Source organism: Pristiophorus japonicus, chromosome 2 (assembly GCF_044704955.1).
Source record: "Pristiophorus japonicus isolate sPriJap1 chromosome 2, sPriJap1.hap1, whole genome shotgun sequence".
NCBI lineage: Eukaryota > Metazoa > Chordata > Chondrichthyes > Pristiophoridae > Pristiophorus > Pristiophorus japonicus.
In genome coordinates, this window is record NC_091978.1 from 197,802,875 (window position 1) to 197,818,565 (window position 15,691).

General features: G+C 41.7%; 1 protein-coding gene across 2 annotated transcripts in view; it reads left to right on the forward strand.

The window, feature by feature from the left end:
• anapc4 (anaphase promoting complex subunit 4) overlaps positions 1 to 13,918 on the forward strand; it is a 139,237-nt gene extending 125,319 nt beyond the window's left edge. For both annotated transcript variants that reach the window (XM_070870715.1, XM_070870716.1), the window contains exons 27-29: positions 109 to 279; positions 5,149 to 5,272; positions 10,196 to 13,918. In XM_070870715.1, coding sequence (XP_070726816.1) covers positions 109 to 279; positions 5,149 to 5,272; positions 10,196 to 10,435 — 535 coding nt within the window. In that variant the 3' untranslated portion in view covers positions 10,436 to 13,918. The remainder of the gene's footprint in view (positions 1 to 108; positions 280 to 5,148; positions 5,273 to 10,195) is intronic.
• Positions 13,919 to 15,691: the final 1,773 nt, after the last annotated feature.

Consider the following 15,691-nt stretch of genomic DNA (forward strand, 5'->3'; position numbering starts at 1 on the left):
TTGTAATTGAAAGACCAAAACTAATGCAGACAGTACAGATTAGGGCTTATGATGTTACTTTGGGGAATTTTTCACATCTTAAAAGTTGGATTATTTGCTTTCTTTTAGTCAGTTCAGCTTTTTAGACGTTGGTTTTTATGATGATGAAATACTGACAGTACTATTGAAAGGGCACATAGACAAAGAAGAAAAAGGTCGAATCTTGGCACAGTTACCACTATCGTCAATTTACATCAATGAGGAAACTGAGGAAGAATTGAGCTTGGATACTGGTAAAAGGTAATACTTGAACTATATTAATGCCAGTCTTGGCATTCAAATCCTGTATCTTTTGTACTAATCTACATTATTTAAACATCTTGTCTCTGTCAAAGTGTAATGTTGTAGTGTTTTAGAGTTCTCTCACCCAATCAAATTTGCAAAACATAAATCAGTTGGATCTCATAAATGTATAACAAGTGACTAGTCAAACTGTGGAACCAGTTCTGGTATCATTTCTGATTGGTTTAGTCACAAAAATGGCCAGTCATTTTGCAGCAAAAAGAAATTCTGTAGGGAGCAGCTGCAATGACCATTCCTCACTCATGCCTCATATACCCCGAAAATAAAAATTGTAACATCATAAACACACACAATTCAACAATTCAGGAAAGAAAACAGACCTACCCAACCTATCTTTCAAATGGTCCAACAGTTTTGTCACCTGTAGCTTCCCACAACACTAATGAATGCTCCCAACTTTGAGTACACACTCTCTTAATACTTAAATATCCATCCCAGATCATTCAGCTGTGTGTTCATCAAGACAACAGGTTTATGTTTGCCATCCATTACTTTTTTTATTACTTAGCATGGAATTCCCATATAGAAAATTAAGTAAATTTGGGAGTATGCTGAAGAACAATAATTAAATAAAGTCAGAAGAGCCTTGTAACTCCAACTGAATTCCTGACCAGTTATTTTTGAGGAAAATAGATCGCAACCAGGGTAGGTGAAGATGCAGCAAATCAAATCTTAACACAGCAGTGGAATGAAGAGGAACAATAATGAACTCAAGTAATACCAGACACACGGAGGGCAAGGATTGAGTGCTTAGAGGGGCAAAGTTTGGAAGCAGAAAGAACCCAAGTCATGAGCCACACCTTGGAAGAGTAACTGGTTTACTTTTGTGGTGTATCTTATCAAGATATTAAGCTATTTAATCACCAAAATAATGTTTGTCATAAAAATGTAGATGTAAACGGAGATCTACAGTTGTTGCACTTACATTTTTAGACACAAGTTTTTGTAACTGGCAACCTCAAAATAGTTTCACTTTCTACTCCTTCCTCTTTCTCCAATATTTGTAGCCTACTTTTACATTAAAAGCAGTGCTTGAAGAAAAGCAAGCCTAAATAGTAAGAGAGTAGAGAATAAAGGGAGGAATATCTGTTACCCAAACTATTCGGCCAGTGGCTGAATATTACAAGATATTACTACCTAAAACAAAATAAAAACAGAAAATGCTGGAAATACAGCATCTGTGGAGAGAAACTGATTTATGTTTCAAGTCAATGACCTTTCATCAGAACTACCTAAAACCTTTGGTTCTTAAGACAAACCCTGGCAGAAATTATCTGAACTAAAAGGGTTTTTTTCCCCCACAAAATCTGCAACATATATGCCCTTTAAACAATTTACAAGATTAGAGGCTATTGGTTATTCTTTCCTATTGAAATTAATTTAGAAAAAGGAGGTGAATTTCTGGCATGTGAATGTTCTGCCTGCACTGTTGTGCTTTTTTCACATTATATATAGAATTATTCCGTAGAGTCCAAAACTCTTGATTATGAGCAGTATGCTGATCTTTCTCGTACCTGTTTTTAAAGGATTATTTTTTATTCTTAACCTTGTCATTTAATTACAACAGAATAACTGGGGATTAGTGATACAGGTTGGACCTCCATTATCTGGGACTCCCTTATCCGGCACCACCCCTTGTCCAGCATGATTCTGGCAGCCGGGGGCACATGCGCCGAACGTGGCCAACCTCCACCCCGGCCAGCTGGGGCCGCGGTGACACCCGGCCTGCCGAGGGGCCGTGGCAACACTCCCTTTGTGGCCCGCTGAGGGTCCGCCAACACTTCGCGGCCTGCCTGGGGCGGCGACCCCCTCGCCCCTCCCTGACCTCAGGTGCCCCCCCCCCCGGGCCGCTAACCTTCCTTCATCCGGCAAAATCCTTTATTCGGCACAGGCCAGGCCAGGTCCCGTGGGTGACGGATAAGAGATGTTCAACCTGTACTATAAAATTTTCCATGAATCACGTTTTATAAGTGGATTACCTTAATGTATTTCACTAGTCTCAAGTGGTAGATATAACGGTTTTTTAAATTTTCATACATATATGAAGAGATTTTAAACATAGAAACATAGAAAATAGGTGCAGAAGTAGGCCATTCGACCCTTCGCGCCTGCACCACCATTCAATATGATCATTGGCTGATCATGCAACTTTAGTACCCCATTCCTGCTTTCTCTCCATACCCCTTGATCCCTTTAGATGTAAGGGCCAGATATAACTCCCTTTTGAATATATCTAACGAACTGGCCTCAACAACTTTCTGCGGTAGAGAATTCCACAGGTTCACAATTCTCTGAGGGAAGAAGTTTCTCCTCATCTCGGTCCTAAATGGCTTACCCCTTACCCTTAGACTGTGACCCCTGGTTCTGGACTTCCCCAACATCGGGAACATTCTTCCTGCCTCTAACCTGTCCAATCCCGTCAGAATTTTATATGTTTCTATGAGATTCCCCCTCATTCTTCTAAATTCCAGTGAATATAAGCCTAGTCGATCCAGTCTTTCTTCATATGTCAGTCCTGCCATTCCGGGAATCAGTCCGAGAACCTTCACTGCACTCCCTCAATAGCAAGAATGTCGTTCCTCAGATTAGGAGACCAAAACTGTACACAATATTCAAGGTGTTGCCTCACCAAGGCCCTGTACAAATGCAGTAAGACCTCCCTGCTCCTATACTCAAATCCTCAAGGTATGAAGGCCAGCATGCCATTTGCCACCTTCACCGCCTGCTGTACCTGCATGCCAACTTTCAATGATTGATGTACCATGACACCCAGGTCTTGTTGCACCTCCCCCTTTCCTAATCTGTCACCATTCAGATAATCTGCCTTCCTGTTTTTGCCACCAAAGTTGATAGCCTCACATTTATCTACATTAGACTGCATCTGCCATGCATTTGCTCACTCACCTAACCTGTCCAAGTCACCCTGCAGCCTCTTAGCATCCTCCTCACAGCTCTCACTGCCACCCAGCTTAGTGTCATCTGCAAACTTGGAGATATTACATTCAATTCCTTAGTCTAAATAATTAACGTATATTGTAAATATCTGGGGTCCCAGCACTGAACCTTGCGGTACCCCAATAGTCACTGCCTGCCATTCTGAAAAGGACCCGTTTATTCCTACTCTTTGCTTCCTGTCTGCCAACCAGTTCTCTATCCACGTCAATATCCCCAATACCATGTGCTTTAATTTTGCACACTAATCTCTTGTGTAGGACCTTGTCAAAAGCCTTTTGAAAGTCCAAATACATCACATCCAGTGGTTCTCCCTTGTCCACTCTACTAGTTACATCCTCAAAAAATTCAAGAAGATTTGTCAAGCATAATTTCCCTTTCATAAATCCATGCTGACTTGGACCGATCCTGTCACTGCTTTCTAAATGCGCTGCTATTACATCTTTAAGAATTGATTCCAACATTTTCCCCACTACTGATGTCAGGCTAACCGGTTTATAATTCCCTGTTTTCGCTCTCCCTTTTTTAAAAAGTATGTAACTCTCAAATCCATAGGAACTGATCCAGAGTATATGAATTGTTGGAAAATGACCACCAATGCATCCACTATTTCTAGGGCCACTTCCCTAAGTACTCTGGGATGCAGACTATCAGGCCCTGGTGATTTATCCCTAACACAATTTCCTGACTAATAAGGATTTCCTTCAGTTCCTCCTTCGCGTTAGACCCTCGGTCCTCTAGTATTTCCGAAAGGTTATTTGTGTCTTCCTTAGTGAAGACAGAACCAAAGTATTTTTTCAATTGGTCTGCCATTTCTTTGTTCCCCATTTATAAATTCACCTGATTCTGACTGCAAAGGATCTACATTTGTCTTCACTAATCTTTTTCTCTTCACATATCTATAGCAGCTTTTGCAGTCAGTTTTTATGTTCTGTGCAAGCTTCCTCTCATACTCTGTTTTCCCCCTCCCAATTAAACCCTTTGTCCTCCTCTGCTGAATTCTAAATTTTTCCCAATCTTCAGGTTTGCTGCTTTTTCTGGCCAATTTATATGGATTCAACACTATCCCTAATTTCCGTGGTTAGCCATGGTTGAGCCACCTTCCCCGTTTTATTTTTACGCCAGACAGGGATGTACAATTGCTGAAGATCATTCATGTGATCTTTAAATGTCTGCCATTGTCTATCCACCGTCAACCCTTTAAGTATCATTTGCTAGTCTATCCTAGCCAATTCACGTCTCATACCATAGAAGTTACCTTTCTTTAAGTCCAGGACCCTAGTCTCTGAATTAACTGTGTCACTCTCCATCTTAATGAAGAATTCTACCATATTATGGTCACTCTTCCCCAAGGGGCCTCGCATAACAAGATTGCTAATTAATCCTCTCGTTACACAACACCCAGTCTAGGATGGCCAGCTCTCTAAAGAGCCACAGTCCCTGTGAGTTTCCCCAATTTTAGAGTGACATTAATATATGTGAACTACCATTAAAGAGTGAGGAAGGCCATACTTAAGAAAAGGAATGTAACTTCAGTCATGGTTTGATTGTATATAATTCCCGCTCCAACCCCCACAAAATAATTTTTGTGTGGGTCCCAAAGACAGCAGTTTGCAGTACAAACTACTGGATAAACCAAAAGTTTGAAAATGAATCAATGGATATTCTGTTCATCCTTTTTACACATTTGTCAATAAAGTGAAAATGATAAACCATGTTCTCAATTCCCATCTAAACTACAACAAATCATAACAATCCTATTGAACAAAATCTTCAGTCCTAAATGTTATTGTTTGTGATGCTATGTTCAGTTTCAGTTCAGTATTTCAAATTGAGTTTCGGTTTTATTTACAGGTTAGATGAGCAAACCAATCAAATTCCTGTTCAGACAGTAACGATTGAAAATCAATCCCGGACTTTAGAGAATATGAAAGCACAGTATGTTGCTGTAAATGGTATTCGTAAGGTGTCCTGTGTGGTAAGTCACTCTTCAATAAGCCAGTACATATAACTTTGTCCACTAGCCTTAAAGGCTTGGTATGTAGAGTCTGATTGTTCCCTATCTCTGCAACCTCCTCCAGCCCTACAACCCTCAGAGATCACTGCGCTCCTCCAATTCTGGCCTCTTGTGCATCCCCGATTTTAATCGCTCCACCATTAGCAGCCATGCCTTCAGCTGCCTAGGCCTAAACCTGTCTGCCTCTCTACCTGTCTCTCGTATTTGAAGACGCTCCTTAAAACCTACCTCTTTGGCCAAGCTTTTGGGTCGTCGGTCCTAATATCTCCTTTTGTGGTTTGGTGTCAAATTTTGTTCGATGACGCTTGTCATGTATGTAACCTTTATGTAACAACACTGCAATACTGTATATATGTAAGAAATACACACCTTGACCACAGGGGGTGAACTTGTGGGAGACGCTCCTCACCTGGTCATCCAGGCATATAAAGGGAGGTCCTACGCAGGGTCTCATCACTTGGTCCTGTGAATAAAGGTTCAGGTCATGGAGTGACCTTGTCCATAGAATGTGCCTCGTGTGGATTTGTGGTATTGTGTAAGGACTTTACAACACTCATGTTAAGCACCTTGGGATGTTTTACTACATTAAAGATGCTATATAAATACAAGTTGTTGATTGGCAGGGAGTGATTATGAATGAGGCCCTATTGTACTTTTCCAGTCCCTGAGATAGCAGTTGTCTACAAATGTGCCTAAAGTTTTTGTTACATTATTAGAAAGCTACAGGAATTTTGTTAGGGACCCGCACTCGCAGGGCTGGAAAGATTCCGGCCATAATCTCCCATGGACTATTGGAGTGAAGTTCAAAACAGCGGTAACATGCTTCTCCTTTGCAAGGCAGGGAAAACTGATCGGCAAGTTGATCCTCAAAACATGATGCCTATAAATTGTAAGATAAAATGTAGGGGAACTTAAAGAGGAGGAGGCAGAAAAAAATATTTAAATGAGAGAATAAGGTGATGAGGGAGAAGGGGGTTCCATTATATAGACACTTTTATCTATTGTATTTTTGGGTGCATGCAGCTATTTGCAGTAATATACGTTGAGATCTCTCTCTTTGTGCTGATCCAATTGATGCCGGAGGTGTGCTTGTATAAAACAAGCACAGATCCCAGGACAAGGAGAATTTAAACCAGGTTTGCAGTAGGGTTTAATCACTGAAGTTTTAACTGTGTAAAATTTGCACAGTCCGCTGTAAATGGTACCAACAATTTGCTACGCCTCAGCTAAACAAAAATTTTTAACAAAAGAACCTTTTGACTTTGGTCTTCATATTTAAGTAAAACCGGAAACTGAGAATCTGCATAATTTTAAAAATACTTTAATCCTAAAAATTCTACATGTTAGAATTTTGTTCCTGTCTTGCTTCTTTTCTTAATGTATCTATATGCATGTTTCTAAGGTTATTGGGGGGGAAATTGCAGTCAGAGGTTTCCTTCGAACGAACGCCTTCGACCCAAAAAAGTCTACGAAAATACCTGGTGGTCCCAGAGGAACGTAGGCTTCTAGTCGGAGGCCTCCATTCTCTGTGCAGCGTATGGGGACCTGTCCTTAAGATAAGTAAATATATCCTGCGATCATGTGAGCCAGGACCACGAATCACAATGGACTATTCTCATTGATAATAATGGGAGCTCTGATTTTACGAGTTCCCATACCTATCAATGATAATACCCCCCTAAAACAAGAAACACAACACAATAAATGGAAAAAAAAAATCTCAGATATTTAAAATTAATTGAAATTGAATGTAATTAAATGTTTTAGAAAAAATATTTTTTGTAAATTATTTTAGTGTGTTTTAATAGGGTTACAAAATAAACTTGCCTTAATGGACAGGGTTTTTAATATAAAATTGAATGATTAAATTAAATTTTTCTATATTTTGACATCACAAAGCCGGTTGACAGCACATGCGCATCGCGCGCCGAGAACTAGCTTTTGTGAGGTCTCGCCGGGTGCATGCGCACAGCGTGCGAGGCCACAGTTTTCAGCCCATTGTACTAGTATAGACCTGAATTTCATAAATTTGATGGGCCAGATTTTGCTGTAGCACGGCATCTGGTGGCATTTACTGTCAGCTCAAAATTTTTTTGGCCACCAAGTTGCTCAAACTGCGAGCTGATAACAGCACAGCGAGGAAATAGGGCATCTGGGACTTGAGTAACCAAGGCAACTCCTTGAACCAATGAGAATAAACGGGAAGGACTGAGAAGGAGGGTAAATTAAAGTGGCTGAATTCAACATCAAATGTTGAATTCACCCACTTTACAGAAAGAGAAATAAAGAAAAGGAAATAAAGAGTGGATTAAGAGAGAAAAAGAAACAGAAAGCAAAAGTATGAATTTTCTTTTACATTTTTAAAATCTCGCTGAAAAATTCAAAATTTGAAGGAATGAGACTCCACATTAGGTAATAGTTCATTTTCAGTGCCAGGGAGATTGATTGGCAGTAATTAACAATTCATCATCATCATCATCATCATAGGCAGTCTCTCGAAACGAGGATGACTTGCTTACACGCTGAAAAGGGATGAGTTCACAGGTGTTTTAATGAAGGACTGAATATTCCAGATCCCGAATACATCTTGAAGGGTGGAGGATGTCTGTGCGTGAATTTTTTTTTACTTGTGGTAGCCGTTGCACACCAGCCACCACACAGGCTTGACAGAGCCAGGTCTTGGTCCAGTAGCAACGATTAACCAAGAAGACTGGAGACCTGCTCTGCTCATTAACAATTATCACGTTATTAAAAGGGTACTTGCACTACTAATTACGAGCCATAGATATCCGCGGTTGGTTTAGGTCATTTCGACTGCACAAATACAGCAACTTCATGACATTCAATGCATTTCAATGGTGAACTAGATAGCAGGATGCCGTTTTTGCGAAGCTCAGCCAACAACTTTTAGATATCTGCTCCTCGCCTGAAGTTGCTTTACCATTTACATATAAATAATGGCGAGCGCCATTAGCCTCACCACTATTTTGATAGAAAACTCTGGCCCAATATGTTCCTCAACTGATGAGGGTTTCTTTTCACATAAGAACATAAGAAATAGGAACTGGAGTGGGCCATAAGGCCCCTCGAACCTGCTCTGTCATTTAATACGATGATGGCTGATCTGATCATGGACTCGGGTCCACTTCCCTGTCCGCTCCCCATAACCCCATTATTCCCTTATTGGTTAAGAAACTGTCTATCTCTGTCAAATTGATTCAATGTCCCAGCTTCCACAGCTCTCTGAGGCAGCGAATTCCACAGATGTACAACCCTCTGAGAGAAGAAATTCCTCCTCATCTCAGTTTTAAGATTATGCCCCCAAGTTCTAGTCTCGCCTATCAGTGGAAACATCCTCTCTGCATCCACCTTGTAAAGCCCACTCATAATCTTACATGTTTCGATAAGATAACTCTCATTCTTCTGAATTCCAATGAGTAGAGGCCCAAACCTATTCAACCTTTCCTCATAAGTCACCCCCCTCATCTCTGGAATTAACCTAGTGAACCTTCTCTCAACTGCCTTCAAAGCAAGAATATCCTTTCTTAAATATGGAAACCAAAACTGTACACAGTATTCCAGGTGTGGCCTCACCAATACCCTCTATAACTAGCAAGACATCCCTGCTTTTATACTCCATCCCCTTTGCAATAAAGGCCAAGATTCCATTGGCCTTCCTGATCACTTGCTGTACCTGCATACTAACCTTTTGTGTTTTATGCACAAGGACCCCCAAGTCCTGCTGCACTGCAGCATTTTGCAATCTTTCTTCATTTCTCCAAGTTTGCTGACGATACAAAGAAGGGGGAAAAAGCAATGAGTGAGGAGGACACAAAAAATCTGTAAAAAGGACTTAGGCTAAGTTAGTGGGCAAAAATTTGGCAGGTGGAATACAATGTTGGAAAGTGTGAGGTCATGCACTTTGGCAGAAAAAAATCAAAGAGCAAGTTATTATTTAAATGGAGAAAGATTGCAATGTGCTGCAGTACAGCAGGACCTGAGGGTACTTGTGCATGAAACATAAAAGGATAGTATGCAGGTACAGCAAGTAATCAGAAAGGCCAATGGTATGTTGGCTTTTAGTGCAAAGGGGATGGAGTATAAAAGCAGGGAAGTCTTGCTACAGCTGTGCAAGGTATTGGTGAGACCACACCTGGAATACTGCAGTTTTGGTTTCCATATTTACGAAAGGATATACTTGTTTTGGAGGCAGTTTAGAGAATGTTCACTAGGTTGATTCCGGGGATGAGGGGGGTGACTTATGAGGAAAGGTTGAGTAGGTTGGGCCTCTACTCATTGGAATTCAGAAGAATGAGAGGTGATCTTAATGAAATGTATAAGATTATGAGGGGGCTTGACAAGGTGGATGCAGAGAGGATGTTTCCACTGATGGGGGAGATTAGAACTAGAGGTCATGATCTTAGCATAAAGGAGATGAGGAAGAATTTCTTCTCTCGGGGTTGTGAATCTGGAATTTTCTGCCTCGGGGAGTTGTGGAAGCTGGAACATTGAATAAATTTAAGACAGAAATAGACAGTTTCTTAAACGATAAGGGGTTATGGGGAGCAGGTGGGGAAGTGGAGCTGAGGCCATGATCTTATTGAATGGCGGAGCAGGCTCGAGGGGCCGTATGACCTATTCCTGTTCCTATTTTTTATGTTCTTAAATAATAACTTGCTCTTCGAGTGCATAACCTCTCACTTTCCAACATTCTACTGCATGTATGATGGGTACTCTCACGTACCTATTCTGTATGTCTATATATATATATATATATATATATATATGTACACACAAAACTTCATCAGATTTTTATGATTTTTGAACTAGGTACATAGAATGGCTGTGTGCATTAACTAACTCATATTTAACATAATTCCACAGCTTAGTTCAAACTTGCGACATGTGCGAGTTTTTGAAATGGATGTAGAAGATGATGGAGAGGTGGATGAAGAGGAGGAAGAACCAGAGTCTCGAGATGTCAGTGGGGCAAAAGAAAAGATGGAAGAGATGGTGAATGCTCAAGATGATTGTAGTGTCAATGAAGCTGCCGGTGTCGAGAATCCTGTGTTGCCTGAGGATGATGCTTCCAGCTTGGAGTCTGTACCTGGAACCTGGAGTTAGTTTGTTAAATGTAAACTGCTGTCTGGATTCAATCAGCAGTGAAAAAGCCTGCCCAGTACTGATCCAGTTTATTCTTTTTGAACTTCAGAGGTGAATGTATGCTATGTCACTTCTGGCTGGTGCAATTTGCTGTGAATGCTCTGGTACAACATTGGAATTGACTTTGTTCTTCACCTCTGGGACTTAGCTAAATCCACTCCAGCTTATAAGATGAAAGTGAAGGTTCTATGCTAAATCAGTCTGCACTGATTGAGCCTAGTTCCTGCTGAGTGTGACCCCACAACACACAGCTATCCCAAATTTGCAACTGTTATTAAATTGATCAGTCTTTGAGGGGCCGAAATGTTAAGTATGAGAAATCGAAATGTTGCCCTGGTACAGTAGAGGGCACTGCCCTGTTCAGGCTTGGGGCAAAACAATGCTGGGGGAAAATGTGTGTGTGTGCGCGCTAGGTATAGTGAGATTGTAAGCCAGTTCTTTGTAAATGTATTTACAATTTCACTAAAGCTAGCATGTAGAGGAAATCTCCCTGCCCCCCCCCCCACCCCATTGTTAGAGAGACTAGAGGAAGATTTACTCTGCAGCTACCTGTGCTGTACCTGACTTGGGAGTGTATGATGCTGACACTAGGTACTTGAAAAGGGAAAGTGCTCCACTAATATCCTTCACCTTAAAGAGCACAAAAAATATAAGGAGCGAGTTCTAACTAATTCTTCTTCTGTTGTACAGAAAAAAAAATAAAGCACACAAAATAACCCATTTATGTGTTGCTGAAATGTTGATATTACCATATGAATGAATCTCATGATTTGCTGCAGCATTTTCAGTATGATAATGCAAAAACTTAAAATAGAGTATAGAATCAGTCCTCTCTGCCATCTGAATTGTTGCCTTGTGCACTGTCATTAAATATAACTTTGCACAGAATAAGAAATATTTTGTAATAACCGTTAAGACGCACTTTTTTAAGTAATGCAGTTTATTCTGTGCAATATGAATGTTCTCAGGATTTTACCTCATTTACTTTTGTTCACTTATGTCATTGCAAATGCATCTGAGTGGAAACTTATAAGATTCTGTATTTTATTTTATTTATTACATCAAATGAGTTCATCTTGGATTTTGACTGTGTGTTTTGTTAATATTTTTTTCTGGGATGTGGGCGTCGCTGGCAAGGCCGGCATTTTATTGCCCATCCCTAATTGCCCTACAGAAGTTGGTGGTGAGCTGCCTTCTTGAACCGCTGCAGTCCACATGGTGAAGGTACTCCCACAGTGCTGTTAGGGAGGGAGTTCCAGGATTATGAGACAGCGACGATGAAGGAACAGCGATATATTTCCAAGTCAGGATGATGTGTAACTTGGAGGGGAACTTGCAGGTGATAGTGTTCCCATGCGCCTGCTGCCCTTGTTCTTTTAGGTAGTAGAGATCGTGGAGGTGCCTAAGAAGCCTTGGCGAGTTGCTGCAGTGCATCTTGTAGATGGTACACACTACAGCCACGGTGCACTGGTGGTGGAGGGAGTGAATGTTTAAGGTGGTGGATGGGGTATCAATCAAGCGGGCTGCATTGTCCTGAATGGTGTCGAGCTTCTTGAGTGTTGGTGGAGCTGCACTCATGCAGGCAACTGGAGAGTATTCCATCACACTCCTGACTTGTGCCTTGTAGATGGTGGAAAGACTTTGGGGAGTCAGGAGGTGAGGCACTCGCTGCAGAATACCCAGCATCTGCCCAGTTCTTGTTGCCACAGTATTTATGTGACTGGTCTAGTTAAGTTTCTGGTCAATGGTGACCACCCCCCCACCCTAGGATTTTGATGGAAAGGGATTCGGTGATGGTAATGTCAAGGTGAGGTGGTTAGACGCTATCTCTGTTGGAGATAGTCATTGCCAGCACTTGTATGGTGCAAATGTTACTTTCCACTTATCAGCCTGAACTGATGTCACATATATAGGTTTTACATATCCTTAAATGTAGGGTGGAGGTAAAAAGGCAAATGGAATTCTGGGTTTTATACCCAAAGGCATTGAATATAAGAGCAAGGATGTGATGTTGAATTTGTACAGGTCTGGGCTACAGATGGAATCGTGTGCAGTTCTGGGCATCCCATTATAGGAAGGATATTAGAGACTTAGAAAGTGTACAGCACCGATTCACTCGAATGATACCAGACTTGAGAGGTATAGATTTGAAAAAAGGCTCAAAAATTGGAGTGTTTTTCACAACAGAAAAGGTTATGGGAATATGTGTTGGATATTTCAAAATTCTAAACGGGTTTAATGGGGTAAGTAGTAAAAGGTTTTTCACACTGGTTAGCAGATTGATAACAAGGGGCCATGTACCAAAACCACAATTAGATAGGAGAAGTTGGAAGAAATTATTTTCATAGATTACTAGAATGTTTGTTGCTGAGAAAAAGACGATACTTTAAAGTCTGACCTTTCTTTGCCCCTCTGTCCTTTTATGTGGGTCAGGTAGCTGAACCTCCCCTCAGCTCCATAAGCAGCTGGATGCTGGGTGAGACTTGCATTGCTCTGCACAGCTCTGCTGCTTGGAGCCAAAAGAGTAGGTCCTCTGATTCTATCCAGGTGGATAGAGCCCCTGACCCTGCACAATCCCATCAGCGCCATAGCATCTAACTACACAGAACTAGTAGAAGTTGGCCTCATTTTCCCAGCTCTGACTTCCTTTTTCTCCAAGTAATTTAGCCATAATCCTTTCATTATCTAATTCATTTCAAAAGAACTCAACTGACATTGCAGAAATCTCTAGTACATTCATGCCTGCCAAAATTAGGATATTCCAGCTGGCTGAAAGTACATCTATGGTCTCCAAAAAGCCCACAAATGCATATAATTCCACCCTTCACATATTGATGGCCCTGTAACAAATGTAGTCTTGCTGGTGTAAAAGAAGTGACTGTGCAACGCCTTCATTTGCCTCAGGCTTGCCATGACCTATTTATCTTTTTAAGAATTCTGTGGTTTCTCTCAAAGGGCAGAGCCGGTTTGGCACTTAAAGCAGGTACAGGAAGAATGTGGCAATTAACTGAGGCAAGTCGGGGTTACTCCCTACCCTGCTGAATTTCCTTAAGTTTTGCTGGGTGGGTGCCCAGACACTTGCATTTTGAAGTTGTCATTCAAAATTCAGCCGGACACCGCTCCGATTGGAAGTTGGGTTACATCAGGTTTCCACCCCTCTTTCTTTATTTTATTAAATTATGACGGAAGTTTGGGCAGGCGCTTCTTGTATCTTCTGTATACTGAGAAAATGTAAGTGAAAAAAGTGGGGCATATTGCATTGTTAGCATGTATCTGTCATACTAATGTGCCAGGACTTGATCCTAGTGGAACTGGACCTCAGCATTACTTAATCGGCTACTTTCCCTATGTGATTGTTATTAGGGAAGCCGCAAATTTAAAATTACACCTTTACTTTTTTTTTAATGGGACTTCAACCTTTAATCTCTCTTTCCCCCCCCCCCCCCCCCCCCCCCCCAGCGCGCACACACCTGCTGACATGGGCACCTGCCTGCATTATATAAATAGTCCTAACTGGGATTTGTGATGGGTTCAGCGATGCATCCCTGTGGAAGGTGGCAAAACTGCCCCCCCCGTTCCACTCGCAACACCCAGAAGAGGATACCTGGGCCTTTCATGTTTCAATAAACTAAATGCCCAAATCAAAGGTTGGAAGTGTATAATATAAACTGATTTAGTGCATCTTATTTTACAACTCTCATTTAGTTTACATTGTGTGTACTCAATTATTTTGTAAAGTAATGCCATGTTTTTAATAAAGAGAGAAAGATAAGCAGAAATAAAGCAGTAAAGGTCCTGTTCTTTATATTTACAATGGGAAGTGATAGTTCTGTATGTGAGAACATGCATGGTACTGCACAGGAACACTGGAGTGCTGTCGTGCTGGATCCTAATCTTGCTGTGTTCCTACATTGATGTGCAGTAAGACTGACTTAACAGCTTTGTCTCTACACTTACAGCAGACACTTATATCAGATAACGGCGGTTGCTTCAGCACACTATATCCAGCCATCTACTTTTGTGTGGCCTTGGCTTTGTAAGTAATAATGCTGATCATGCAAATATTTTCACATTCTATCAGCTTAAGATTCCATTAAGGTTTTTCCTATCCAAATCTGATTAATATTTCTTTTAAATTTTACAATAGTAAAAAGTCTAAGTGGGTGCAATTTGGATTGGGCCTGAAAAAGAATGCGGGGATCGCGAAGCACAGTAAAATTCGTGCTGCGTGCTCATAATGATTGGAGCGTTGAGCCCATTTTCCACCAACTGCATGACTAACTTCACACACTCGCCTACCAACAATCTCTAGCAATCATGACTCATACCTCACAATCAACTTCACCTCACTCTCATACATTTACCACTGCTGCAAGCCTCACACCTACATCTTACACCTTGCACACGATCTGAGCTATTCAAGCATGACAGGCACATCACCCAAACACATTGCAGGCCAAGGTGGCTCACAACCGCCAGGAGCAGCAGTAGACGGGGGGGAACGGGAGAGGGTGAAGCACATCTGCCAAATCTTACTGGGCTGGAGATAATTGGAGGGGTCATCACTGAGGTTGTGGCGAGCGGCACGGTTGAATTGCTGATGATGATATCCTCATACCTAATCCTCGCATCGCACAATTTCTTCTCACAAGCTGCTGATAGTGTAAGTATGCACATCTTGCTTTCCACCTGCTCCCTCCCCTCACCACAACCCGACCCTTGTGCCTTTCTCTTTTCAAACATCCAAGAATTGCCAGCAGACCCACCTGTCCCCAACCAAGTAGAGAAGAAGAGTGATGGAGAAGAGACACCGTCAATTGATTTGACACTCCCGGGCACCAGCTCAGAAAATGGCATGGCACAAACTTGAGGGTATTATAGAGGTGGGTTCTGCACATGGTGAGTGACCGGGCATGAATGGACTGCAGCTAGGCCAAGGGGAAAGGGTAACTCGGGTGCCAGCTCCCTGGAAGGCAAGTTCACACACGAGTTCTGCTGCATAAACTCAGATGATGACTTCGATGGGGTGGCCTTCAGAAGAAGTGCAATGGGCATGCAGACAGAAATGCTCGGTGCAATGGCAGGCCTGCCAGAGAGCCTCTTGTCAGTGTCAAGGAACATAGAGGAGTCCGGCTCCAATATTGTATGGAAATTGCGCGGAACTTGGAGCCCATGATTTTCATGATGGACAACACCATTAGACCACTTGAGGACCCA